Source organism: Zootoca vivipara, chromosome 3 (genome assembly GCF_963506605.1).
Source record: "Zootoca vivipara chromosome 3, rZooViv1.1, whole genome shotgun sequence".
In the NCBI taxonomy this organism is placed as follows: Eukaryota; Metazoa; Chordata; class Lepidosauria; order Squamata; family Lacertidae; genus Zootoca; species Zootoca vivipara.
Genome location: NC_083278.1, coordinates 74,227,781 through 74,254,852, shown reverse-complemented (window position 1 = coordinate 74,254,852; position 27,072 = coordinate 74,227,781). Strand labels below are relative to the sequence as shown.

The 27,072-nt window shown below is 40.7% G+C and overlaps 2 protein-coding genes across 5 annotated transcripts in view; one reads left to right on the top strand and one right to left on the bottom strand.

Moving 5' to 3' along the window:
* Window positions 1-18,445, top strand: part of TARBP1 (TAR (HIV-1) RNA binding protein 1) — a 31,818-nt gene extending 13,373 nt beyond the window's left edge. The window contains exons 15-30 of the mRNA XM_035108422.2: window positions 1,621-1,811; window positions 2,308-2,560; window positions 2,645-2,833; window positions 4,363-4,562; window positions 7,059-7,130; window positions 7,914-8,034; window positions 8,769-8,879; window positions 9,675-9,824; window positions 10,132-10,218; window positions 11,972-12,168; window positions 13,973-14,054; window positions 15,273-15,444; window positions 15,639-15,824; window positions 16,185-16,309; window positions 16,915-17,051; window positions 17,647-18,445. Coding sequence (XP_034964313.2) covers window positions 1,621-1,811; window positions 2,308-2,560; window positions 2,645-2,833; window positions 4,363-4,562; window positions 7,059-7,130; window positions 7,914-8,034; window positions 8,769-8,879; window positions 9,675-9,824; window positions 10,132-10,218; window positions 11,972-12,168; window positions 13,973-14,054; window positions 15,273-15,444; window positions 15,639-15,824; window positions 16,185-16,309; window positions 16,915-17,051; window positions 17,647-17,806 — 2,433 coding nt within the window. The 3' untranslated portion in view covers window positions 17,807-18,445. The remainder of the gene's footprint in view (window positions 1-1,620; window positions 1,812-2,307; window positions 2,561-2,644; window positions 2,834-4,362; window positions 4,563-7,058; window positions 7,131-7,913; window positions 8,035-8,768; window positions 8,880-9,674; window positions 9,825-10,131; window positions 10,219-11,971; window positions 12,169-13,972; window positions 14,055-15,272; window positions 15,445-15,638; window positions 15,825-16,184; window positions 16,310-16,914; window positions 17,052-17,646) is intronic.
* On the bottom strand, window positions 17,876-23,486 carry LOC118081876 (cytochrome c oxidase assembly factor 6 homolog). Of its 4 annotated transcripts, none has more exons than XM_060272855.1 (3): window positions 23,466-23,486; window positions 19,702-19,847; window positions 17,876-18,678 (listed from the first exon to the last, which is right to left on the bottom strand). In XM_060272855.1, the coding sequence occupies exons 2-3, from the start codon at window positions 19,843-19,845 to the stop codon at window positions 18,583-18,585; spliced, it is 240 nt and encodes a 79-aa protein (XP_060128838.1). In that variant the 5' UTR covers window positions 19,846-19,847; window positions 23,466-23,486; the 3' UTR covers window positions 17,876-18,582. The 4 variants fall into 4 exon arrangements, with proteins under 4 accessions (XP_060128838.1, XP_034964317.1, XP_034964315.1 ...); XM_035108426.2 differs by lacking the exon at window positions 23,466-23,486 and adding an exon at window positions 22,798-22,908; XM_035108424.2 differs by lacking the exon at window positions 23,466-23,486 and adding an exon at window positions 22,361-22,790.
* Between the last annotated feature and the right edge of the window lie 3,586 nt (window positions 23,487-27,072).

Sequence of the window (27,072 nt, the reverse complement as noted above, 5' to 3'; positions counted from 1 at the left end):
ATGAACACAGTTGGTTCCGGAAGTCTGTTCATAAACTGAAGCGTTCATAAACTGAAGTGAACTTTCCCATTGAAAGTAATGGAAAGTGGATTAATCCGTTCCAGACGGTTCGCGGAGTACTTAAACTGAAGCGTTCATAAACTGAAGCAAACTTTCCCATTGAAAGTAATGGAAAGTGGATTAATCCGTTCCAGACGGGTCCGCAGAGTACTCAACCTGAAGCGTACTTAACCCAAAGCAAGGGTGTAATTGGTTCCGGAAGTCTGTTCATAAACTGAAGCGTTCATCAACTGAAGCAAACTTTCCCATTGAAAGTAATGGAAAGTGAATTAATCCGTTCCAGATGGGTCCGCGGCGTTCGTAAACCGAAAATTCGTAAACCGAGGTGTTCATAAACCGAGGTTCCACTGTAGATAAATAGGCGGGAAGGTAAACGGCGTTTCCGTGCACTGCTCTGGTTCACCAGAAGCGGCTTAGTCATGCTGGCCACATGACCCGGAAGCTGTCTGCGGACAAAGGCCGGATAGAGCGAGATGAGCGCCGCAACCCCAGAGTCGTCCGCAACTGGACCTAATGGTCAGGGGTACCTTTACCTTTACTATTTTTGAAGATTGAGGAGAGCAGCTTGGATTTAAAAATGCTGTGGCACTGTTCTGTTTACAGCAGAAAACCAGATATCCCATAATAGATACAGATACATTTACCAGCTAATGTTTTCCAGTTTTCTGATGTGTAGTCTAAAAGTAATGAAAACAGACTGTGGTCAGATATCCCAATTTTTAGTGCTGTATTGAAATAAGACTAGATCAGTTAATTAGGGCCAGGATCCAAAGAGCCATGAAACTGATTATTTGAGCCAAGTGCCCTCCATGTCTAATGGCAAATTGCTTTTGAAAGTGGGTGGGAAGTTTCAAAACGAATTTGTGGTGTCGCTTTGGCTCCAAGCCAGCACAAAATACCTAAATGTAGCTACTGAAAAGGAATGTAAAGTGAAACACACTTCTCTCTTTGTGCTTTGATATCAAGAGTTTGGGCAATAGGTATAAAAAGTAGAAAAACTTGAAATAAAAAGTGGCCATATTTTCTCATCTTGTGTTAGATGGGTCATGTGGCAATTATACAAATACTTACAATTTGACATTAGAAGGAAATAGAGTCCCTGCCTAATTCCATACCCAGCCTGCTGCTTTCCTCCAACCCAAAGACAACGCCTTCCTTTAGGCCCAGTCTTCATATCCTGCTTTCGCTATACAGGCCCTGTTCCCATCCCTTTGTCTCCATCTTGTGTAGAACATGCCATGCTTCCTCCTCACAACGTTAATCTAATCTATTCAAACCACCTGGCAGCTGAATATATGCTGGAGGAGGAAAAGGGGCTTCTCTTCATCCACCTCATTTGCTGAACAGCTACATAAAAAATGTGTCACTTAATTGGGTTTTTAAAATTAAACTCTTTAATATATTTAAGATTCAAAGGGTAATGCTCCTATGTGGAACAGACCTTTTATTCTATATTCAGACTGGTATAATTATTTTTATTGATATTTTTCTATTTCCCCCCATACTTTATTAGAACACATTGTAAGAGTTTGAAAATTACCTGTGTAACTTCGCTTTCAGGAGGTAAAACTTGGGGAACAGATTCAGAAGGTAGTGAGTATGGCATCGCTAAGTGTGATTTGTGAAATTATTGATCAGAAGCCAGATCTTCAGCTTGAATCTCTCCCAGCTGTTGAAACCCTAAAAACAACTATTTCCTGTGCTCAACTTAACCATGTATTAAAGAAGCCTTGCAGTATGGAAAAAGATAGGTATTTGTGTTAATCACTTTGTTTAACAAATTTTAATTGGCGAGAAATAATCTACTATTCTAACTTCCATCTGTTTTCTTAAATCCTACCTTTATATATATAAATGCAGAATACCTTAAAGGCTTCTTTAGTCTTCTGCCATACCTGTTCTAGATGTGTTCCTATTATCCCATTTCCTAATATGTAAGCATTTTACTCGTAGGATTTAGAGTGCAATCCTAACCATATCTATTCAGGAGTAAATTCCATTGAATTATATGAAGTTTAATCCCAGGAAAGTGAAGTTAGGATTGCAGCATTAGTTAAATTCTATGTGATTATAAGCTTGGAAGTATGTTCCCAGTTATGTCTGTGGGGTTGTGCTGTTTATTCATTTTTTTGGGTCTTGAGCTGTTGCTAATTTAGTCTATTCCTTTCCTTGGAGTACAATACAGTACATTTCTCTTTTTTTAAAAAAGCAAAGGTGAACTGAAATATTTTTCAACTTTTATTACAGTTATCTTGAAGAGCCAGCATCTCATCAAGGATGGGGAAAAATTGTAGCATGTTATATACATGATCAGTGGGTTTGTCTTCATTTTGTTCTAAATAATTATCAAAAGCTTTCTAAGGACAAATATATAGAGCACTTTTTGCCAGATGCTCAAAAATGCACAAGAATTTTACAGTCTGCACTGGAAGCAGTGACAATTCTTCCTTCTGATCATATCTTACCTGTGTTTCATTCCATGAAAATAGTCGTTTCCAAGGTAAATGGTTTAAAACAATGTATGACTTTTTTACATGGCTTTATATTTTCTGAAAAACTAAATGCTACTTCTTTTTGTTTTTAGCTTTTGGAAACCTCTGAATCTCTGTGCATAGAGGCTTTTGACTTAGCATGGAAAATTATATTTGCTCTTAGTAACACACAGCTGATCTTTTGGCCCAATCTAAAAGCTTTTGTTCAGTTTGTGTTTGATCCTGAAATTCTTGCTGCTGCAGCAAAGAACAAGAGTCAGGCATACACCAGGATAAAAGAGGTAAATGTTTTACATTTCTTGTTCTTCCTGCAATCTCTCTTCTTGACAGTTGTATTCAGATTATCATATCTCAGCTTGTTAACCTGAGGTGCACACAAGTGCTTCTGCACATAGCCCTTGAGCCATGGTTAAACTTGGAATCCCCTGGTTAACTGAGAAACTATGGTTACTGAAATATACTCGGAGTCGAGAGTGAATTTCATGCTCTTTATTCAGCTCATATTCATCAAGGAGAAGAAGAGAAGACGAATGGCTCTTTTCCCAAAACCATCTGCTTATATACATTATTTACACAATGGGCCTTGCGTGATTGGCTACTTCAGGGCTACACCTGTGGGCCAATTATATTGTGGATTGACTTCTGCCTGCAGCCTGATTGGCTGCTCCTACAGGCCAATCAGGTAGCAGATTCACTTCTGCCAGCCGCCTGATTGGCTGCTCCAGCAGGCCAATCAGGTTGCGGATTCACTTCCACCTGGAGTTGGATTGGGTAGCTCCCGCTGATTCTGAATCCTATTGTTCTAGGATTCCGCTCAGTACATAACAGTTACTAACTCCGGAAGAAGCCAGAATCAAATCATTGTTTAAATTTGGTTTAATATCCTAGGTTGTTCTGGAGCTGGTGACCTAGTTTCCCAGTTCGGAGATCAATTAGAGACTTTCTGATATAATGGCAGCTCATGTGAAAGGGCCCTGTGCCCAGGCAAAATCTTGTTTAAGAGCTATGATTGTCAAAACTTGCTCATGATCTTTAATTGAGCTTTCCCCCAGGTCAGCATGAAGTAAGTATATGGAAGCTTGGTTGCTGTTATGTTTTTAACCACTAAATCTAGGGATGTAGCTCAGTAGTAGAGAATATGCTTTGCATGTAGAAGATCATAGGTTCAATCCCTGGTACGGTTGGGAGAAGCTCCTCCCTGAAACTACAAAAGCTGCTGCCACTCAGTGTAGACAGTATTGAGGAAGATGGACCAATGGTCTCATTTGGTAAAAGGCCACCTCCTATGTATCTATGCAGAATATAAGCTTCCTCCCATTAGACTTGTGTAAAAATGACAGCTAAGGATATAAACTATGTATGCTATACAGTCAAACCTCGGATCCTGAATGCCAAAAACCAGGAGGTAGATCCTCCGGTTTTCTATCATTTTTCAGAAGCCATACATCAGACGCGGCTTCCGCTGAGTGCAGGAAGCTCCTGCAACCAATCGGAAGCCGCACCTTGGTTGCCGAACATTTCGGAAACCAAACGGGCTTCTGGAACAGATTATATTCCGCAACCGAGGTTTAACTGTATAAACTATGTATGCTTTTGTTTTACTTCAAATCCATGTTTCTTAAACTTCTTAAAATGCAAGAGAGTATAGGAGAAAAAAATGTTACTTAAACAGTAGTATGCAAAATGTGAACTTCTAATGCAAACTTGCTTTTACAGAAGTACTTGTTTGTACCCACTGAAACAAGACTTGCTCATTTTAATATATGCTAAAACCGGTATATGATTGAAATGATTTCCCCCCCTCTTTAAGATCATATTTCAGATGATTGAAATGTCTTCAACAAGGACTGGCGTCTTTAATATGTTGTTTACTCACTGCTGTCAGTCTTGGCTATTTCCTACTTCTGATAACCCGAATGCTGTTGAAAAGGCTTTTTCAAATGCTAGCAATTACAGTGAACTTGTCGTAGAGGCCTGTTTATTTGGAACTGTTTTCAGGCGTGATCAAAGGTAAAAACAAAAACACTGTTACTTTTGTGTTGCACTTGGGAAATATTTGCTGATTTATGTAATAATTTCCACAGTTGGTTTTTGTTGTACGGTAACAAAAATAACAAAGGGTCGTATCCCATGGTGTCTGTACAGAAGGGGAACAAAGTTACACTTGAGCATGGGGGCTTCCCTTTCCTCTTCTACTACCTCCAGCTCTCTGCATAACCCCAATACAGTCGTACCTTGGTTTTCAAACAGCCTAGTTCTCGAACATTTTGGCTCCCGAACGCTCGAAACCCGGAAGTGATTGTTCTGGTTTTCAAACATTCTTTTGGAAGCTGAACATCCGACAGGGCTTCCGCAGCTTCCGATTGCCTGCAGGAGCTTCCTGTAACCAACCAGAAGCCGCACTTTGGTTTTCGAACCTTTTGGAAGTCGGACGGAGTTCCAGAATGGATTCTGTTCAACTTCCATGGTATGACTGTATTGACTCTAGAGAGTTTAGGGATCTTCCTCAGGAGATCTTGAGCATGGAGGGAGAAGAGGAAGAGGATGTTGCATTGTGCAAGCAGGACTTGTGTCATCTTGAAGATCAGTACATTTATTATGTATTATTTTGCATGGATCTGTACCACAAGACTTTTTGTTGTTCTTGTGGATTTATCTATTAATTATTATTATTTTATTAAATGCAAAATGAAGCATAAACAAAATCCTCACAGGAAACAGGTTAGAAATATTGAAGCAGAGACAAAATATGGGGGTCAGAGATAGCAACAATACATACCAGACTTTTCATATAATAGAAATTATAACAAGTCTATAAAAATAGAAACATAATTAACATGGAGGTTCCTTAATTTCTCAGGGTAGTAAACTGCATTTCCAGCAAACCTGCACAAATTTCCTCTTTTATTGTATCATCCATTTATAGGCTGGGGTGAAGTTCAAAGTAAGTTCAAAAGTGAAGGACTTAGGCCCTGTTCGGGCATATCTAGGGTTGGAAGTGTGCTGGGCCCAAGATGGCAGCTGCCTAATTAGTCAGCAGAACAAAATTAAACAGCTACTGACTACGTACAGGATGCAGGATTGCAAAGGGGCAGCGGTACCTATGGATCCAGGTTTCATAAAAACACTTCATACAGATGAGAGTCCTGTATTTGAACATCCTGATGTATATCATTCTGTAATTGGAAGTCTATTGTATCTAGCACAATGGTCCAGACCTGATATTAGCTATGCAGTAGGCATACTAAGTAGATTGGTCTCAAAACCCACACTAAATGCCTGGAAAGGGGTAAAGCAAGTTCTGAGATACCTCAAACAGACAATTGGCTATATGTTACAACTAAATTCTTCAGAGGATGAAATGTTGAGTTGCTACTGTGATAGTGACTGGGGAAATTTGCCAGATAGAAAATCTGTCACAGGATTAGTCATAATGTTCGGTGGAGCTTTAATCAGCTGGCGATCGCGCAAGCAAAACGTCGTAAGTGTGTCGTCAATGGAATCGGAGTACGCCGCATTGAGTGAATTATGCAACGAGGTGGTTTATTTCAAGCGTTTGTTAGCAGATTTAAATGTAAATTGTGGTGAACCAGTACAAGTTTACATTGATAATCAGGCTTGTATAACCTTAAGTAAAACAGAGGGTTTCAAGTCACGTTCCAAACATATCGCTGTAAAATACCAAAATGTTCGTTGTAGTGTACAAGACAATGTAATCACATGTACTTATGTATCAAGTGAAGAAAATGTGGCAGATGTATTAACTAAACCATTGGCAAAGATAAAGAACAAGCAAATGTGCAAGGGTTTAGGTTTGCTGGAAAAATGAGTGAACAGTAAAAGTTCCTACACAGGTGTTAATAGATGTTAATTGTCCAGCAGAATCTGTGAGGGGGTGTTCAGTTTCTGTTAATTGGTTAATTGGTTCTCATGGGAAACTTACAGATTCTGGCTTCACACAATTAACTCAAGGCAGTGTCAATTTACTCTTGGCAGAAAGCCAAGGTCTGCCTGACCTAGAAACTACTCTCTTCTGATTGGTTAACGACCAGCACTGAACTCTGTTATCAAGGAATGCTAGCACAGTTGGTTTTTGTTAGGTGTTAGGAGTAGAAGTGCTGTGTATATGGTTGGAGAGAGAAAGAGAAAGGATTTGTTTTGCTTTGCTTTGTATGCAAAAACTCTGCTGCTTTTATTTTCTTTTAATAAATCCTGTAAATAGTTATTCTGCGTCTAGCCGACTAGTCATTTCCACCTCAACTAGCTTCTGCGCTGTGCAGGAAAACTCTGCTACGTTTGGGCTAAAGCCACTAGAGCTATGCCTGACACTTCAAAATTCTAAGAAGATTGGTATCATTATGTTGTTTATATTAATAATGCAGAACAAAGACATTTCTCCCTTTTATGTGGATTTATGATGGCAGGGAACCTTAAGCTAAGTAATATAATATAATAAGTAAATATTGAAAAAAATCTATTTTTTCTTCTCCTTTTAAATACATCAAGACTTGTTCAGGAAGTATGTGCTTTTATAGAAAATCTTGGAGATGAATGTGCAGCAAATGTTGTTACAGAAAGGTCAGTATTTCATCACCTGGTTTATGTACCATTCACTGGATATGTACCATTCATAACATTCATCTCCTCAGTTGTGTTTCTTCTGAATCATTGTTTCCTGAATTGTGCTTCAGAAAAAATTATATAAATAGTAGGGTGCTAGGAAGTCATTATGAAAAAGAAGATAACAAGGAAACTGTGCTCTTACAAACTCTATAGCCAGGATCCAGAAAACTGCACAACTACTTTTGTTCATCCAATGGGATTCTGGGCTTGTGTGTTTTGAACAGCAGTCTTCCACACTTTTGAAACTGAGGAGAGTTTCAAAAGTTGTTTGCCATTTGAAGATGGGAAGTGAAAAATCCTCCTAGGCATGTCCAAGCCTTTTGGACATGTGTAAAATAGCTCTTTAGATTTTGATTCCATAGGGTCAGACAGAGACAGCATGTTGAGCTAGGTAAATTCTTAATCTTGTTATAAGAGCCACATTTGACCCTCCAGCCTCAGATTGCTCATTCCTGATATATGGCATAAATCATGCTGGATAGCTTCAACAAGATTAATTCCACAGTTTCAAACTTGATCCTGGTAGGACATCTGCCTGTAAAAATGCAAAAAAAAAATAGCAGCCCCGCCAAATTAGAATGGGGGGAGGGTTAGGGTTAGGGTTATTGTGGTTCTCTTAAGTATATGTTTGCACTACTGAAATATAAAGCTGAAATGGGGAGTGACTTTGCAAAAGAAAAAAGGGAGCACACGGTCAGAGGAGCAAAAAATTTTTTAAAATAATATATTATATTACAGTACAAACAGAGATGACCATTATGTGAGAGTTTGTGCCATCAAATTTCTGTGCTTGCTGGATGAGGCAAATACATTGCACAAGAAGTTTATAGAAGACTTCGTCATGAAACTACTTGATAGGGTAGGTATCTGTTTATGGTGCTTCGTGCATATGTCTTGCCCTTGACAATTGGACTGCTCTGGTTGCTGGGGACAAAGCGGCTCCCCATCTCTCACAGAGGTTATTTCCATACTGTTAGTATTTTGTGGCAATCATGCCCTTCATTTCTTTGCTTTCTTTGCTGTCATTGTAGCTTGTAATAAAGATAAGATGGAAAGTGGAAAATAATGGATGGAAAATGTGAAAGCCTGGGGTGTGTGAGTGAGGCAGCTTATCCAAAAGTTGCTGCTTATATGACACCTATTAATCACGGGGCAAGATATACAGCAGCAGCATGTTAGCTATGTCAGATATTTGTGTTAGCTGCTTCAGAATATGTAAGATTGCTCCTGAAGAAGGAACCAGTTCCAAAACTAGATTGAGCTACACTAAACTTTAATAGTTGTCGCTTTTGAGAACCAAAACTCCTTTTTGCATTCTGTATATACTGTAGATATCTACAGCGTTCTAATCCGGGATGTATTTCTGCAGCTAGAGTACTGTCATCTTCATGAGAGTTGTGTACAGGTCTTCCTTGCTTGTGAATTGCTGCATTCAGTGATTTTCATCCAGCTTGGGAGATGCTAGGAAGAAGTATCCTGCATCTGCTGTCCTTTTGACCTAGACTCTCCCTTGTGATTAACCTTTTCAACCAAAACTGAAAGAAACTTAAAGTACCAAAGCATTCAGCTTGAGCAAATTTATATTCTCTGCAGGGTGAACTCATGTCCAAATCAAAAAATCGCTATTATGTGAACTCCTTACAACACAGAATTAAAAATCGACTGTGGCAGACATTGCTAGTTTTGTTTCCGAAACTTCATAAGGTACTGTTTTTCATGGAATTTGTTTTTATTACTTATTTTATTACTTATGAAGGGAAAGTTAATTAATAAAACAGCTTTTCTATTTATAAAATGGGGTACATAGTACCACAAGTATGTAAGACTTCCTTCCAGCATATAATTCCCCCTAAGAAGAATTGCTTAGAATTAAGAAGGTACGGTAGGTTGCTTTTGTGGCTGTACCCTTTCTTAATTGACTGGCTAAATTGAAATGATTGATTTGCTCTTTTACCGCTTTTTATTTGTTGTTGTCTGTTTTGAAATGTTAACATTGATAAATATTTTAATTGAGCATCATGATCATTTTTATGCCATTTTGGGAAAATGTGGATGCTTTTTTTAAGGCAGCATATAAACTGTAAATAAAAGTAAACATTTTGTTGCAGATCCCGCTTGTACTTTTAAGATTTTGTTCTGCCTTATCCATTGCATTCCATATAAGTTAAGAGCTACCTACCGTAGTATAGAGCGAGCTCATGATGGAGCAGATTTTAGCTTATCTAACTTATGTAAAAACCCAACATGAGCCATTTCACCAGATTTGACCTTGATGTGTTAATTTCCCACTTTTGCACAGGATGAAAAGTAAAAAATGCATCTTGGTCAGCAATGATAAATTAGAGAAATTGGAGAAGTGTAGCGTTCTAATATTGAAATTGATTCAGACTGTTATTAGAAAAGAAAACTCTTTAAAAACCCTAGGAGGGAAAGAGTAGTGTGTTTTTGTGTAATTGATTTACAATGTATAATTGATTTCATACCTGTTATTTTATCTAGGATATTTTAACAAGAACTATTGACAGGATTCTACAAGCTGGACATAGTAATAATCAAGCATCAGTAAAGTACTTAATAGAATGGAATATCATATTGATTCTACATAAGTTTCCCCATTTTCTTCAAAAGTTTTGGGATTGTTTTAACTATGTGAGTAGTAAGGTATTTAGTTTTTCAATTGTGAATAAGTCATATATGTTTTTATTGAGTCCTCAAGTACTTTTCAAGTATTAAGTTGTTTGCTTAAATGGATTCCAGGGACAGGGGTAACATGTACCATTGAATATATTGACATTGATAATATATGTAGTAATTGTGTTAAAGCAGTTAAGCCCCTGTATTATGCAGGCATGAATGACTGTTTCTGGATTCAAAATTGGTTGATAAGCTGTAATTAAACTATAAGGAACTACATGCATTGGGAAACCTTGATACTAACATGTGGCTTATTTTTCAGGGTGAAGACCAGCTTAAAACGAGCATTTGCACATTTTTAGCAGTGATGTCGCATTTTGACGTAATTCTCCAAAATATATCTGAGAAGGTAAATTTTTTTGGTTGAAACTAAGAAATGGGGTGTAGGGAACAAATGATAATCCCATAACTACATCTTGTTGAGGTTACTGCAATGTGTTTTATGGGGCTGCCTTTTAAGACCACTCAGAAACTTAAAAAACCAAGGCCTATCTACTCCAAACCAGTGGCAAACCACTGGATAGCAATTACAAGCCAACTAGCAGTGTATGAGTGCAGTAGCTGTCTCCTGCTGTTAATCCCCTAGCACAGGCATAGGCAAACTCGGCCCTCCAGCTGTTTTGGGACAACAACTCCCATCATAGCTGCCAAGTTTTCCCTTTTCTTGCGAGGAAGCCTATTCAGCATAAAGGAATTTCCCTTAAAAAAGGGGAGAACTTGGCAGCTATGACTCCCATCATCCCTAGCTAGCAGGGCCAGTGGTCAGGGATGATGGGAATTGTAGTCTCAAAACATCTGGAGGGCCGAATTTGCCTATGCCTGCCCTTGCAGCTGGTATTTAGAGATATGCTGCCCCTGATTCTGGAGGTAGAATATGGCTATCATGACTAGTAGCTGCTGATAGCTCTTTCCTCCATGAAGTTGTCTGATCCCCTTTTAAAGCCATCAATATTGGTGACTATCACATCTTGTGGTAGCAACTCCCATAGTTCAGCTATATGCTGCGAAGTAGTACTATACTTCATTTTCTCCATTCAACTTCATTAGATGACCTGGGTTCATGTACCTTTCTGCCACACCTTTCTCATCTTACCCCTCCTGGCAGAATCCTACCCCCCCCCCCCAATGCCTTCACTTGGCTGGATTGCTGACTAGCACAGGTCACCATATATTGCATGCTTAAAACAGTTTCACTGATTCCCCATGCATTTCTAGGTTTAAATAAGTGGTTCCAACCTGTAAAGTTCAGTATTTTGAAGACCACTTGCTCCCATTCAAGCCTGCTTGTTCATTAAGGTCATCTGGAGAGGCCCTTTTTTTAGATACCTCCAGCTACAGAAGTTAGTGAATGGTGACTGAGAATCAGGTCTTCTCAGTAGAGATGCATTGGCTCTAGAATGTCCTCCCTAGTTCTGTGCACCTAGCGTCTCTACTTAGGAGTTTTAGGCTGCATGTGAAAACAGCTCTCTCTCCCCCCCCCCCCGGCCGCCTCTTTAATAACTACGTTGTAACATCACAACACGGTATTCCCAAACTCGTCCCTCCAAATGTTTTGGGACTACAATTCCCATCATCCCTGACCACCGGTCCTGTTAGCTAGGGATGATGGGAGTTGTAGTCCTAAAACATCTGGAGGGCCGAGTTTGGGGGTGCCTGCTTTAGAGTGTATTATTATTATTAATTATTTATTAACAATATTAAGAAATGTTAATTGTTTTTACTTTGAAATGTTTTGGCGTTTGTTTTGCTCTGTGTTTTTAATTTGTAGGCCACCTTGAAAATATGTTATTGAAAGATGGAAGATAATTTATTATTATTTATTAAAATTATTATGCATTTGCGAATTTATATGTTGGTTTATAATGCTGCAAGTTAGCTAAGAGTTGAAGGACTATGCATAGACGTATACTTTTATATGGACTAAAAACTGGAGTAAATCTTGTGTTTGGATGTAGGATTTCTTGATAAAACTTCAGTTGAACTTTCAGCTCATTGCCGTGTCAATTAAAAAATGTTTCACATTCGGAATTTGATGAGTTATAGTTAAATGACTTCTTACAAGAAATGTATGAACTACTAAAGGAATGCCTTTCTCCCTCTAGACACCAGCCTTGAAGAAAGCCCTCGTCGTTGTTCTACAGTGGTGTTTCCATCACAATTTCAGTGTTCGACTTTATGCTTTAATCGCCCTTAAGAAAATTTGGGGAATGTGCAAAGCATTGTGTGTGGAAGATTTTGAAGCTTTAGCTCCAGTTATTGAATGTAGTCTCAATCAAGCAGAAAGCATGCATGGAACAGGGTTAGTAGCACATAATTCATTTCAAATACTGCTATGAAACTAGTGATGCTCCAAAATGAAAACACTTTCTAAACCACTTATGGATGAATCTAATTTTTTCAAGGAGCACTTTGTTATACCCATAGTTGTGTTGTCTCATCTGAACAAGGTAGAACAGTGTAAAATAAACCAAATTCAGCAGTAACAGATAAAGTGAAATTTTGAAAAATGTCTGGGGATTTCTTTGTTATAAAGTGAATTTTTGAAAAATGTCTGGGGATTTCTTTTATATCAGAAGCATACCTGACCTGTGAAGCAGAAAACTAGACTTGTCTCTTTAATTTTCATAAACTGACTTGCACTCCACTTATATGAATATAGGTCAACCACTTCCTTGTTATTATTGATGGATGAGATAGAAAATACTGGTGGTTTGTGGAGTAAAAGGGAGAGACCAATAGCGTGGCAATTTGTTTATTCTTTGGGAGACTGTGAGGTTAAATTGATCTGAAAGTGCTGCATTAATATATGACTTCATATCTGGAAGAATGTCGAGTGGTGAACCAAATAAGGCAGGTAATAACAGTGTAGGTGTATAAAGTAGGATTGCTCTTGTATAGTTCATTGTATATAAACAAAATCATAATGAAATCCTAAGCATATTTACTCAGAAGAAAGTTCCATAGAGTTCAGTGGATCTTAGTCTTGTGGGAATTATTATATTATATTATATTATATTATATTATATTATATTATATTATATTATATTATATTATATTATAATCCTGCCAGAACCTCTGAAATGGGACAAGTTATAGATCTAAATCTGATAACTGATATATACATACACACATACACATATATATATGTTGTGATTCACAGACCCACAAGTGAGTTTTCCCAGCTGTTTGTTCTGCAGCAGCTTCCACTGCCAAATTGTGGAACTACTGTTTAAATTCCATAAAAAGCAGCTGCAATATGTAATTTGCCCCAAGTGTTTCAGCAGAGAAAAGGGCTGGAAGAATTGTGATGCATATTGCTTAAAACCGTTGTCATGAATCAATGAGTCGCAGCCATGGAATCTAACTCACAGATCTGTGCATGCTCAGGTTTGATTTATTCAGTGGAGAGACCTCAGCTTTGTGTGAAAGGAAACCATGTGGAGATTAGGTCCCTCTATTGAAATGCGGGTGGCACTATGGTCTAAACCACTGAGCCTAGGGCTTACTGATTGGAAGGTCAGCAGTTTGAATCCCCGTGATGGGGTGAGCTCCCGTTGCTCAGTCCTGTCAACCTAGCAGTTCAAAAGCATGTCAAAGTGCAAGTAGATAAATAGGTACCGCTACAGCGGGAAGATAAATGGCGTTTCTGTGCACTGCTCTGGTTTCGCCAGAATCGGCTTAGTCATGCTGGCCACATGACCCGGAAGAACTGTCTGTGGACAAACGTCGGCTCCCTTGGTCAGTAAAACGAGATGAGCGCTGCAACCCCAGAGTCGTTCGCAACTGGACTTGACTGTCTGGGGTCCTTTATTGAAATGATGTGCTTCTGCACCACAAAAAAAAAACACTCTTGATCGAGGCGATGTTGTGTAATTCCTCATAATTACCCTTGTGCTTACTAGTTGGAAAGTGACCAAATTGTAATAGAAAAGAAGAATTATGCTGCAATCCTTACCAGACTTATCTGGGAGTGAGGCCCATTGAATTAAATAGGACTTACTTCTGAGTATACATGATTAGGATTGCCTTTTGGCAATGTTTTTAAAAGAGGCTTATTGAGACATTTTATTGTCATACATTATAATATTATCCTTACAATGCAGGAATGCTAAAAAGAATTGGCAGCGCATCCAAAAACACTTTTTCTTTGAAAACTTTCATCCACTTAAGGATTACTGTGTTGAGGTAAGTACATAAATATTCAGTGTTTTCTGTTTGTTTGTTTGTTTTTAAAAAACAACCTTAGGTCTGTCTAATCGATGACACTCCCAATGTGGATCAAGGAGACATGACTTCAAATTTCCACTCATTAAAGTAACTAACCGGATGACCTTGGGTCATTAAGCAAAGGCATTTTTGTGTGTGTTGAAAACATCAAACTCACTGCCAAAGTCATCCTAATTCTGCACCATTTTGTTTTTATATGTGTGCTTACTTTGCCTAATGTACAGTTCAGTCCTGTGCAGGTCTTCACAGGCATAAGCCCCATTGTTCTCAGCAGGACTTACTTCCAGATAATACATGATTGCTTCCTTATTCAGCTTTTGCTACAGGACCCTTAAATCACACACACACCCCAGATATTTGGAAATTCACTAAACCCCTTCTTTTCAGAAGAAAATGAAAGTCCAGGGTCTGAATTTCACGTTTCTGTGCAACTTCATGGTGTACGCAACCCTGAACCTCATATAGAAGCCTGTGCTTTGGGAAATGACTACTTACTTGGAACATGTCTTATTTTATGGATTGCCATTATGCAGTTAGAGAAGGTGGGCAGAGCAGTTCAATTAGGGTGGAGAATCTATGGTGGGAGAACCGCCAAATCCAGAGTCCTCCTGACCAGGGTGGAAAAGCACAAAGTACACCAACTCCTGGACTAAAGTATTTTCCCTTAAGATCTTCTTAATATACCCATAATATGGCCATTTTATTTCCCTGCTGTCATTGTAGGTGGGGTTGTACTCTAAATATGCTTGCCTTCCATTAAAGTCAATGAGATTTAAGCCCAGTCATACTTTGGAAGTTGAACGGAATCAATTCCAGAAGTCTGTTCAACTTCCAAAATGTTCGAAACCCAAAGAGTTGCTTCTGATTGGCTGCATGAAGCTCCTGCAGCCAATCAGAAGCCGTGGAAGCCCTGTCGGATGTTCGGCTTCCGAAAGAACATTTCAAACCAGAACACTCACTTCTGGGTTTTGATCGTTCGGGAGCTGATGTGTTCGGGAGCCAAGGCATTTGAGATCCAAGGTACGACTGTACACTGAAATATCAGTGGGACAGACTGAACCATCATTTTGTTTCTCTTATTATAATAGGGCACTAATGCTTCACTTTGACTGGTTCATGGCTAATATACTTCGGCATTTTCAGTGCTAGTTCAATTTTCCAAATATTATTTTTCAGACAATATTTTACACCTTGCCGCGTCTTTCAGAAATTGCAGAAGAGGAATTGATTTCTCTATCTAAGTTTAAAGCATTCACAGACATCCCACTGAGCTCAACATTTCCATTCTCTCATTCTCGAACTTCACTTCTTGATCTGAAGCAGTGTGACTGGTCTCAGCAAGATTTGGGTAAATAACTAGTGCTGGCTTAATTAGTCATGTATATTTTATATACTTCTTTTAAAATTAATTGTGCAGTATTTTAACAACACAAAATGTTAAATGGTTATGAAGAATATTATCTGCCCTCAGTATTTCATTTCTAATAATCTAGGATTCTTAGCAGTTTGTTGCATTCAGGTAACTTAAATATTCAATCTTAGGTTTGAATTCAGCTGAATCAAGCAGCCAAAGGCAATGGACAGATGTTCAAAAAAAGATAATTCCTTGGAAGAACAGTACTCCTGATCTGGAGCTTGTGTTTCAAGATCGGGCTACTAAACTTGGAAAAGCAAACAATAAACTGATTGTAGTGGCTTCACTCATTGATAAACCTACCAATTTAGGAGGTAAGATCTTAGCCACTTGAAACTACTAGTTAGTACTTGAAAGTATGTTATGTGACGTACATTTTTTTAAAAAAAGCAAAATTTATATATTGAACCTCTATATATATTAAGGTTTCCAATGGAAATTGCATTTAATCATCAAACTACAGCACAAAAGAGAAGTGCCTTTCACTTTTTTCCTGACTTTCCCCCCTGATATTACCATAAATTTGTGTACTCTAGCCACTTGTAGGAATTAGTTGTTTGCAGGGCCATGTTATAGGCTGATGAGGATGCTTAGTTTAAGATCAGCATCTAAGTGTGCCATTCAATTAGTGAAATATGACTCATATTGAATGAGTGTGTTCTGCTTATTTGTAGGCTTGTGTCGTACATGTGAAATATTTGGGGTGTCTGCTCTCATTGTTGGCAGCCTTCATCATATAAATGACAAGCAGTTTCAGCACCTCAGTGTTTCTGCTGAACAATGGCTTTCCCTTATTGAGGTGAGTAAAGAGTATATTAATTGTAGACTACTTAAATGTAACTTAACTTGCCTCAGATTTTCATGAATGGGCTTGCCTAACATTGCATGGGATTAAAATTCTTTATGCTAGTGTTGAAGTGTTATGTATTAGTCTGCTACCTTTACAACTCTTTCCTGTGATTGACTGGGTCGAGTCTCTGGCTGTTTTACTACAGTTAAGCACTTTGACATTTGATTTCAATGGGAACGTTAAGCATGTGTGTTCCTGAATATATCTCCGACTAGCATTGCTGGAGTGGGGGGCAAACCATGGGAGTGAGGGCTATTGTCTTCATAGCTTGTTTGTGGCATTTCTGGAGGCATTGGAAATGAGTTGCTGCACTAGATGGATTCCCAACCTGATCCCCCCCTTTTTTTGTTTTGATTGATTGAACCTAGCAGTGTGGCTTTATGAATCTTAGAAGGATACTGTATCGGTCCACATAATTTTAGCCTTTCAACTGATCAAAATCTGACATATTTTGACTGATACAGCTATTTTGTACTGTATATTAATAGATGTTTGCATTTAAACATTTCTATACTAATCTCACTTTTTAAAAATATATATATATATATGTGCAGGTAAAGCCATTCCAGCTTGCTGATTATTTGGAGCAGAAGAAAATGGAAGGCTACACTATAATAGGTGTAGAGCAAACGGCTAAAAGTTGTGATCTGACAGAATATTGTTTTCCAGAGAAATCCCTCTTGCTGCTGGGGTAAATGAAAAAACAACAACTTTTAAAATATAACATGATTCTAAATAATTTTTTGGTAGTGAAAGCGGAGAATTGTAGAGTTTGAGGAAAATGAAGAGATCAGCTATAATTGTTGTTCCCATTTACTGTAGTGGCTGAATAGGACTAGAATAGAAATATATGAAGGCGTCAACCACCCAGCTGTCCATCATTGTGGTTTTAATTCTGATGGCCCCCTGGTGTGGAACTTGCTCATGCCAGATATTTTTGTCATCCCCATTCAACAGGGCTGTAGGCTTATTTTTCATGTGCTTGAAAGGGATGTAAAACAGTGACACATCAGCTCATTACACCATATAATAGCACTGAGCACTGTTTTCAGGAAGTGAATTTCAATTGATCCATCTTAAAAGCAATACTAGTTATGAAAGGGATTGAGGAAAAGTTACCAGTAGCACCAGTGGCTCCTCAGGCAGGGTCTTGTTACCCAGTATCATTTTATTTGGATATTCCTTGGATTAAACCTGGGTCTTTTTGCATGCTGAGTAGATGCTCTCGGACTGAACTGCATCCCCTCTGCTAACTGTGGTACATGTTTGTGTGCTTCTCTTGTCAGAAATGAGCATGAGGGAATCCCTGCAAATCTGATTCAGCAGTTGGACACCTGTGTAGAAATTCCTCAGCAAGGAGTTATCCGGTCACTTAATGTCCATGTAAGTGGAGCTCTGCTTATTTGGGAATATATAAGGCAACAGATCGTCAAGGAAAAAGAATGAAGATAAATACATCAATCTTGTCATAGTTGTTGCTCTGATGGTGCTAAGAAATTCATGGAGTAGAGATACTACACAAAAGAATAAGTTTTGTATTTTGCATGCCTTCATTTTTTTAAAAGAACACAAATGCCTTAAATCATGACTGTATTGAAATATTCATTGATGATAAATACTCTTTCAGTATACAAGTTTCTTGGTGTAGATTATGTTGCTGAAAATATCTCTTTATATTCTTCTTAGGTGGGTTCCAAGTAACCATTTTGTAGCAGGGTGGCAACTCAAGTTTGTGGGTTCCCTGCAACCACACACAGAGCTGCTGGGGCAATGCTCCTATTTTATCAAATTAATATGCCAACAGACTCAATATGTACACTGGCATGACTGCACAATAACTAGCATTTGGCTAATTTTATTTATTCACTTGTGAAGATCGACTATCAAAATGAATGTAAGCATACTATTAATACAAAGGAAACTACTTGAAAGAAGAAACTGGTAATGAACTCACAATGTAACATTTGAGTAGATACAGTGCACCAATTTGTCCTTTATTGGTAGTAGCAATTTCAGTGAGGTGCGGTTGGGAGCCTCTTCTCTTCACAGTGCACTTCAAAGTGGGGCCTTCACACCGATGCCAGATAAACAAGTATAGCTTTTGAAATTATTTATAGGCCATCACTGTCCTTTACTGATACTGGCACTTTTCAGGATCACTCAAGTGCTCTTCTTCTGCATGCTCCTTTGTTGTGGCTGTATTTATAAAAGCTGATGAGTAGCTATGACTTCTCGGTTGTCTCTGAAGGCTGAAATTCTCCTGCTTCCAACTTTGCTTTATATTTTAGATAATCTCTTCTTCTATCAAAATATTTAACCTGTTTTGAACAAGATCGCTGTTAGGAAATGAGATTGACACAGTAAAATTCTAGTGTAATGAAAACAGGAAGAACCTCTTTTGATTATCATTTCAGCATTTCAGATCTGGATTTGTAACCATGTTGATCTACTTTGAACATTTGATTTCAGGGTCCTCAACTCCCTTAAGGGACAGGTAGGTAGCCGTGTTGGTCTGAGTCGAAGCAAAATAAAAAAATTCCTTCAGTAGCACCTTAAAGACCAACTAAGTTTATATTTTGGTATGAGCTTTCGTGTGCATGCACACTTCTTCAGATACCTGAAGTATCTGAAGAAGTGTGCATGCACACGAAAGCTCATACCAAAATATAAACTTAGTTGGTCTTTAAGGTGCTACTGAAGGAATTTTTTTATTTCCCTTAAGGGAGTTATATTACCTAGTTATATTACCAAACAGTTCTAATGTCTTCTTACAGTGAAATGTGAGGTACCACAATCAACCCTACCTAATTGGTCAGGCAAATATCTCTGAGATGCTCACACAACCCTTGAGGTATTTGATACAGAGCATTACAATATACACCCTTATCAGTGCTATGCAAGTTTATAGGGTTCATCTCATTGCTGGTAAAGACAAGTATATACAGTGGTACCTCTACTTACGAATTTAATGCGTTCTGAACGCACATTCGTAAGTCGAAAAATTTGTAAGTCGAATCCCATAGGAATGCATTGGGAGAAAAAAATCGTAAGTAGAAGCAACCCTATCTAAAAATTCGTAAGTAGAAAAAATCCTATCTAAACCGCATCCAAGATGGCGGACGGAGCTCCATTCGTAAGTAGAAACATTTGTAAGTAGAGTTATTCGTAAGTGGAGTTACCACTGTACTGGAAACCTAGGAAGCCACCTTACAACAGTCAGACATAGCCTAATGTTGTCTACAGTGACTGGAAGCAGCTCTTCAGGGTTTCAGAGAGGAAGTCTTTCTCAGTCCTATCAGGAGATGCTGGAATATTTTTTGGGGGGGATTTGTGCTGCTTACCCACTGTTGTGGACACACATTTTCAAAAGAGCACCTAAGTTTCTCACACTTCGATGCCTCTTCCATATTATCATCTAAGCACTTCCAGTACTCATCCCGAGCTCCCCAGCAAGCCTTCCTTTCCTTCATTGATGGAGCTGTCATTTCTGTCACAAGAAACAAAAGTTCGCTGTTATTCTTGAACTACTTTGGTGTTCCATAACTTAACAAGTCACCATCCAATCCTACACTTTATTGAACCTAAAGTGTTTTTATTTGAGACTTAACATCGAATGTAAAATGTTTTTTAAGTGGTTTTTTTTAAGTATTTTGAAAAGCACTGTATTTATAAGGGGGCAATATTGAAATGAAAAGATCATCATAGCTGCGAAGCCTGTTACTTTGTATGCAGCCTGTCAACATTGTTACAGTTACAAGAAAGCAGTTAAAGGCCTATGTGGTTTAGTTAGACCTGTCAGCTATCTGAAGTATAACTGTGAACAGCTAAAAGAGGGGTTAACCAGCAGCCCCCCAGGGGTTGTTGCACTACCAACTCCCATCACCCTTGACCATGGTGGGGGCTGATAGGAGCAGTAATCCAACAATATCAAAAGGGTCATAAATTAGCTGCCCCGCCCTGTGGCATATAGCAGATGATCCCGACAGTAATTGCCCGAAAGGACTGTCATAGCCTTGCCCAGTCAATGTGGTCTGGTGGTCAGTGGAGACAAAAGAACCTAGAAAGAGTTTGAAGGGCTAAAATCTCTTAAGAATTGAATTCGTGAAAGCAATAACAGTCTTCACATTTTAAGAGAGCAATTCTTGACCAAGTTTCAGGTGATTTAAATTCAAAATTCAGGCACAGCTTCCTTTCTTGAGCTTACTTTGCATATATTGCCCCTTATATTATGGTTACCATATTTTTTTTCAAGAAATCCGGGGACACTTTAAAAATAAAATAAAAAATTCATGCTTTATTTTAGGAAAGGGTTGCCCAGAGTTCTGGACCTTTTTATGGGGGGGACTCCAAAGTTGTCGGGCACGCACCTAAACACAAGGCAGACGGAGAAGCCCGTCTACAAACGCCCCCAAAAAGAGGTTGGTGGGGGTGGGTGGGGAGAGAAATTGAGTAAAGGTGCTCACTGGTCTTGGGAAAACACGCATTAAACAGGCACACAAGGCACGGCTTCCCATAACCGGGAGACTGCTGGAGGGCGAGTGTAGTCTCTATGGAGATTTAACTGGCGGTGGTGGTGTCTCGTTACCAGAGGTGGACAAACAGTGGACTCGCACACAGCCCTCCTCACAAGAGAGGCTGCTGGTTCCAGAGGTGCAGAGGGAGGGAGGGAGGCTCCGTCTCCCAAGAACGTTTCAACCCCCACCCCCTGCGCCCCACTGCCGGGGACAAGGGGCGCCGCAGCACCTTCCTCCCGCCCCCCGTTTAACTCATCATCTCTGCAGCGGCCCTTGGAGGGAAAGGAGGGAGAGAAAGCAAAGGAGCCCACACGCCCACCTGCCTTCCTCCCGTTTCCCCCTCAGCCTTCGCTGTCACTCCTGTGTTCCCTTGAGAAGCAGCCGTCATGCTCCATCTCTCTCTGTCTTGCAACACAGCACAACTCTTTTCTATGCCTCTCCTCCTCTTCTTTGCCACCTCAGCGCCTCACTCGCCCCCCCCCCCAAAAAAAAACTTGGGCATGCAGAGCCTGCAGCTCTTCTGCTGCGGGCGGCTCTGCACAAGTTCAAGGTGAGCGTTGATCGAGGAAGCGAGCCAGAAAAAAGCTCTCTGCCTCACGCCTTGGTTTAAATAGCCTCCACCTCAGCCAGCCGATTGGCCAGCTCAAACTTTCACATGGCCGGGACCTCCAGTGCTGCTCGCTGCCATGGTGCCTAGCCGGAAGTCCCCAGGCATAAATCCGGGGACATTAATTAAAATCCGGGGGCAGATTTTCTCCGGGGACAGATTGGTGAATCCGGGGACTGTCCCTGGGAACCAGGGACATCTGGTAACCCTACCTTATAGAAGGACATTGGTGCAACTGCTGGCAGCCCTTACCGGCCACCACCTCTTCTAGTCACAGAAGTGGAGCTCGCTAGGGTTAGAGTTGGCTTTTTTTCTAGCATGTAAAGCACTGTTCGACTCATGTCCTGCTTTTGGGCTTCCAATAGGCATCTGGTTGGCCAATGTGAGATCAAGACACTGGACTAGATGGGCCATCTATCTGATCCAGCAGGCACTTCTTATGCTTTGGGAGCCTTTGGAGGGGGTGCAATTGTGTAGGCCACAATCTGCCCTACTATTACATAAATATACTGAGATTCCAGGGATGGCATTGTTTGGTTCACAGCAAAGTCTAAAACCCAGAGATTTTAACTGTAGTAAAACAAACTGGCACACCTTATGTTTAAGGAGGCACCATTTGATAAGTTCTCCCAAACGCGATCTTAAAAGCAGACAACAAAGTCTACAATGCACTGTTACTTAGTATTTCAAGAACACTTAACACCGTGTAAGACTGGTTCGTTGTACAAACAGCGTACAAAACTCTACTGAACACTAGAAACCCTACAGTTTGCCACTTGCATTGGGCACATAAAATAATCCCAGGTTGTCAGATGAAGAGTTTTAAGAGGCCCGAAAACATTGTATTGTTGGGGAGTTGCCACATTGCACGCGACCAACCTGAGCTGCTGAACTGGGGCTAAAGAACGGGGCTCCCCAGGGCACCTATCCTAAAAGTCCAGTTTCTGCCGTGAATCGCCGAAAGGAGTGTGCGCGGACTATCCCGCAGTTTCCTTCCAGGGGCCCCGCGGAGCCGACTGCACGGAAGGCGCCGCGCGACCGAGTCCCGCACCCTTGCCGCGGCTAGAGAACGATGGCAAGTGGGCACAAGGCAGGGGAAGCGCGCGAAGGAGGCTCTGCTTTCCCTCCACGCTTGGCTGCTGCAGTCTTGGGAGGGGGGAGGGCAGGGCGAGCGCCCGCTCTCACCTCCTCCTCTCCGCCCGAAGAAGGGTTGAGAAGGGTCTCCCCGCCCGACAGAAGCGGCCGCTCCTCTGCGGGACGCTAGGCTCGCGACCTCCAGACAAGGTGAGGGTTCTACACCCGCCGCCTTCACTTACCCGCCGCACTTCCGGCTGAGCTTGAAAAGCCCGGATGTGCATCCAGGTGACGAACACACACACCGGAAGCGCCTACGCGGCTATCATGGAGCGCCTGAGCTTATTATGACAACGCGGAGGCAGACAGAGAGAGAGAGAGAGGGAGAGGAAGAGAGAGTCTCCCCGCCTACTGCGTTATAGGTTGCGCGTGCGCACTTACGCAGCTTGCTTGGCGGCTTTGTTGCTAGGCTACTGCCCGGCTCCTTCAGTGCTGCTCTGCGGGCGGGAAAACAAATGGGCTCAGGATGAGGCCCTGGGACAGGGCAGTGTCCTAAGAGAAATGAATTGCAATTCCATTTCGTGCGTCCTAAAAGGTTTGCGCGTCCTAATTTCGCTGTTAATATTTTGGTGCTTTCGAATAAATGGCAATAATATAATTCGGCAATCGAGTGAAAATCTGCAAAATTGCCATGTATTTTTTTTTAAAGTTTCAGTGTTAAAGCAGCGGCGTCTGCATTAGCAGGTGGGGATTTTTTGAGGATGGAAGCAGATCAATTAAATTGACATTTGCAGCTGGTTTTGGTAGAAAACGGACAGGACTGTCCTTACGTCACTTTGGCACCCGCCGTGCTTGCAATTGTGCTGCCCGAGAAATTCCACTTTTTTTAAAAAAAAAAAATTAAACTTACTTCCTGGTGTGTGTGGTGAACTATACGCGCTTTTGGAAGTCACGGCAGGCCAGAATTTGTTAAGAGACGATGAATAGAAGCGGAGAATTCGGGAGGCTCCGAAAGCGCAGCGTTCCTTTGTCGCGCAAGGGCTGCCTGCTGCCACCATCCGAGCAGAGATTCTGTGGGAGGTTTTTGCTTTGTGCTTGGTGTCAGGTCACCTCCGCGAGTCGCGACAGAGGCTCGGCCATAAACGGCTGCAAAACGGAACAACTTTATTAATTCCTCCTGATTTAGCAGCAGCGCTGGCGACTTCAGTTTGGACGCAGCGCCGCCTACGGTTGATCTAGCAACATAGGAGCCTAAACTTCCCATATTCTGACAGTTTGAGGAGGGCAAGTGTCCAGCTGGTTGCTTGAAAGTTGCATTTCATCCCTGAAAGAAGCATTTTCATGGACCCCAGGAACCGAGGAGTTCAGGGCTACACCATGAAGGACCAATGATGGGGAAGTTCCTCTCACAAAAACAACTACTTCCCCAAGTCTGAGTAGATTTTCTCAATTGAGTCACAGCCTATTTCCTAAAGGCTGAGAGTTACAAAAATCTTCCCTTGGTGTGCGAGTGAACTCTCTCCTCCCAAGTGCTGGCTCGTTTCCATGGGAACCAAGGAGCTGCACTTCTGAACTGTGTGGCTTTTTCACAGCATTTAGGTAAGGGTTGATCTTGAAAAGTATTGAATGACTATAATTCTTAAAAGCCTTCCATAAAACACTGCAGGTCTATGCCACTTTTGAACTCCCAAGACAGACACAATATTATCTTTTTAGCTGACATACATGTACTTGCTTTGTTTAAGTTCTTCTTTTTCTTTTGCTGTATGATTTTCTGTAGAAAATTGGCAGCTTGTTGTTAATTTGCTGTCTGTGGGGAAAATAACCTAAAGCAACATTGTTGATACTTAGTGGCTGGAGAAAAATGCAGAATGGGTAACTCTATAGACAAGCTCCCCTGTCTGGAAGAGGATGCCCTTCTGATCTCTTTTTCCTCATTGGGTTATAGAATGAGTTGCCCTGTCATGATTACCTTAAAATAGCATCTCTCTGATGCAATGAGTCCTATGTATTCCCAGATAAATAACTCCTAGTGGTCAGAATAGGCCCAATTAATATTTTACATTAAATCCTATAGCAATGATGAAGCTACTGAATTATATACCTTTTCATTTGATGGATTGGAGACCACTGGATGCCTCGTGTAAGCTCCTTTGAGCTTTCTAAAGGCAGAATGAGACCTGTGCATTATTAAAAATTATTTCATTTCCTTATTTAGGGACGTGGCCATAACTCATTGGCAGAGCGTCTGCATTGCAGGCAGGGCAGTCTCGAGCAGGTTGGCCGCCCTGGCACCTAGGGGCGGAGATTGCTCTGGCGCCCCCGCCCTCGCAGGGTGCAGCATGGTTTCCGCACGGCTTTGCCCTGGCTCACCGCACCACCGGGGGTCTACCTAGAGCCGGCCCTGATTGCAAGCAGAAGATCCCATCTTCAATCCCCACACATCCCCAGTTTAAAGGGTTAGGTATCAGGTGAGGGAAACAATTTCTGCCCGAGACCCTGAAGAGTGGCTGCTACTCATAATTGATAGTATGGGTGATAATACTCTGTCAGGATGTAAGGCATCTTCCTATAAATGGTAGTCATTCTCAGAGGAACCATGGTAAATTTGAACAAGGAACAAAAACCTCAGGATAGATATGCTAGAATCTGGCCAGGTTTGGTGTTCTTCCCCCAATACCTTAGTGAAGACTACAGAGCCCTCTTCCAGTGCACAAAGTCATTGATTGAATCCTGACTGGCAAGAATATAGTGTAACCCAGGGGGTAATTTCCACCACTGATAACCCTCTTTCACTGCCCCCAGGAGCCGCCTACCATCTCCCCTAATTCCTGAAACTACCAGTTGTCACTAAAACCTAATGTGTGTCCTGAACCCTTAAAATGGGTCTGTGGCCATTCAGCCTTTGCCCCTCTTGATTTCTTCAACCTGCAGCTCATGCCTGAAACTGTCAGTGCCAGAGGAAAGATCCCTCAGGACTATTAGCCTACACCACAGGGTTGTCACTGGAGCAGGGACTTCCCTCTCATTACTGAATCTACCTGAAATATAACACTAACTTAATGCTTCTTGTTCAGATGAATTCAAGAGAAGTTCCTTGGCAATGTGGATGATGACATTTTTAAACAAAGAAAGCTCCTAGTCAAACTAACTCTATACTGTACTTATATTCTCTGAGCCAAGCTATGTATCATGGGGGGCTGTCTGGCAATGAATAGTCTGACATAACAAAGCCACTTCATCTATCTAGCTCAGTACTTCTTCTCTCGGCTGCCAGCCTAGCCCATAAGAAAGTCTACTGATTAATATCATACTATGCTTACTCCGAATGTGACAGCTAAAAAGGTTGCCAAGTACTGTTTTCAACAAAAAAAAACAGTACCCCATAAGAAAGTCTACTGATTAATATCATACTATGCTTACTCCGAATGTGACAGCTAAAAAGGTTGCCAAATACTGTTTTCAACAAAAATGTATATTTTAATTTACATAAATTTGAATTTAGGGTGCACTTTAGGGTTTTCAATTAGAGTTTTTAAACTTCTGTTAATTTTTCAATAGTTATCATGCTCTTCTCTGCTTAGTATTAAAACTTCCCAGCTGAGTGCAGCCTCATTTTTTGTGTGGCTATTGTATTGCCCTGAAAACTATTTTGGTAAGGGAGCATGCTGAGCGGCAGTCTTCATGCTGAGAATGGCTTTTAGATAATGGAAGCTCCTTATATCCAAGTCATTGTATAACATTTCTCAGATAGTAAAAAGAATCTGAAGACGGCTAAGTAGCTAAATAAACTAGACATTTTAAGTGCAGGTCTGTTGTGCTTTAACAATGCAGTATTAGTACGTGAAAAGATGTGCAGGTCTTTGAATTAATGCCATTGCTTTCACTGAAAATTTCTTGTTGCCATAGGAAACTAACTATATACCACTGAGTACCACTGACTACAGTATCTTTCAGTACTGGTTTAGTTGTAGTTGTTGTGGTAGTTGTAGTGCCTCAAAGAAAGCCTTGTTTTACTGCAGTTACATCTAGGAGCCTTATGCCCTCAGATCTCTCTCTCCTTCTCCCAGTAAGTACTAATTTGATGGCACAAGGTTGTGCTAGGAGCTGGACTGCTGCTCTTAGCTGAAGCTCTCACCTGTGTCTGTCTGCATCTCGATCCTCTCTGCCCTCCTTGTATAACACAACTGCACAGTGCATAGGCTTCTCCAGGGCATGGGCACAGTAGCAACCACCAATTCTCTTGTATAAGCAAAGAAGGTAGGCAGGCTGGCCCACAGTTCTAAAGCCAAGGGCTGAGGTGTTTCATAGCATCATACCATACCTCTGGCACTGGATGCTGGACTGGGCTGCTGGGCCAAACGACTACAGCTCTCGAGTTCCTTGGGAATACATAGCACCGTTTTTAGGAAGATCTACTTATTGTGTGTGTTCAGGACTTGAGCAGAGTTTCTGAATAGAGTAAAATAATCCATGAGCCTGGTGAATTGTTGTAGAAAAGAGTTTAACTACTGTAC

What these genes read in the sequence shown, in the direction of transcription:
- LOC118081876 (XM_060272855.1), bottom strand. Translation starts at nt 19,845, where the DNA reads ATGACAGCTCCATCAATGAAGGAAAGGAAGGCTTGCTGGGGAGCTCGG. An exon ending in ATGTGTGTCCACAACAGTGG is followed by an intron (nt 18,679 to 19,701) that starts GTAAGCAGCACA and finishes TGTTCAAAACAG; the next exon opens with GTTAAATATTTTGATAGAAG.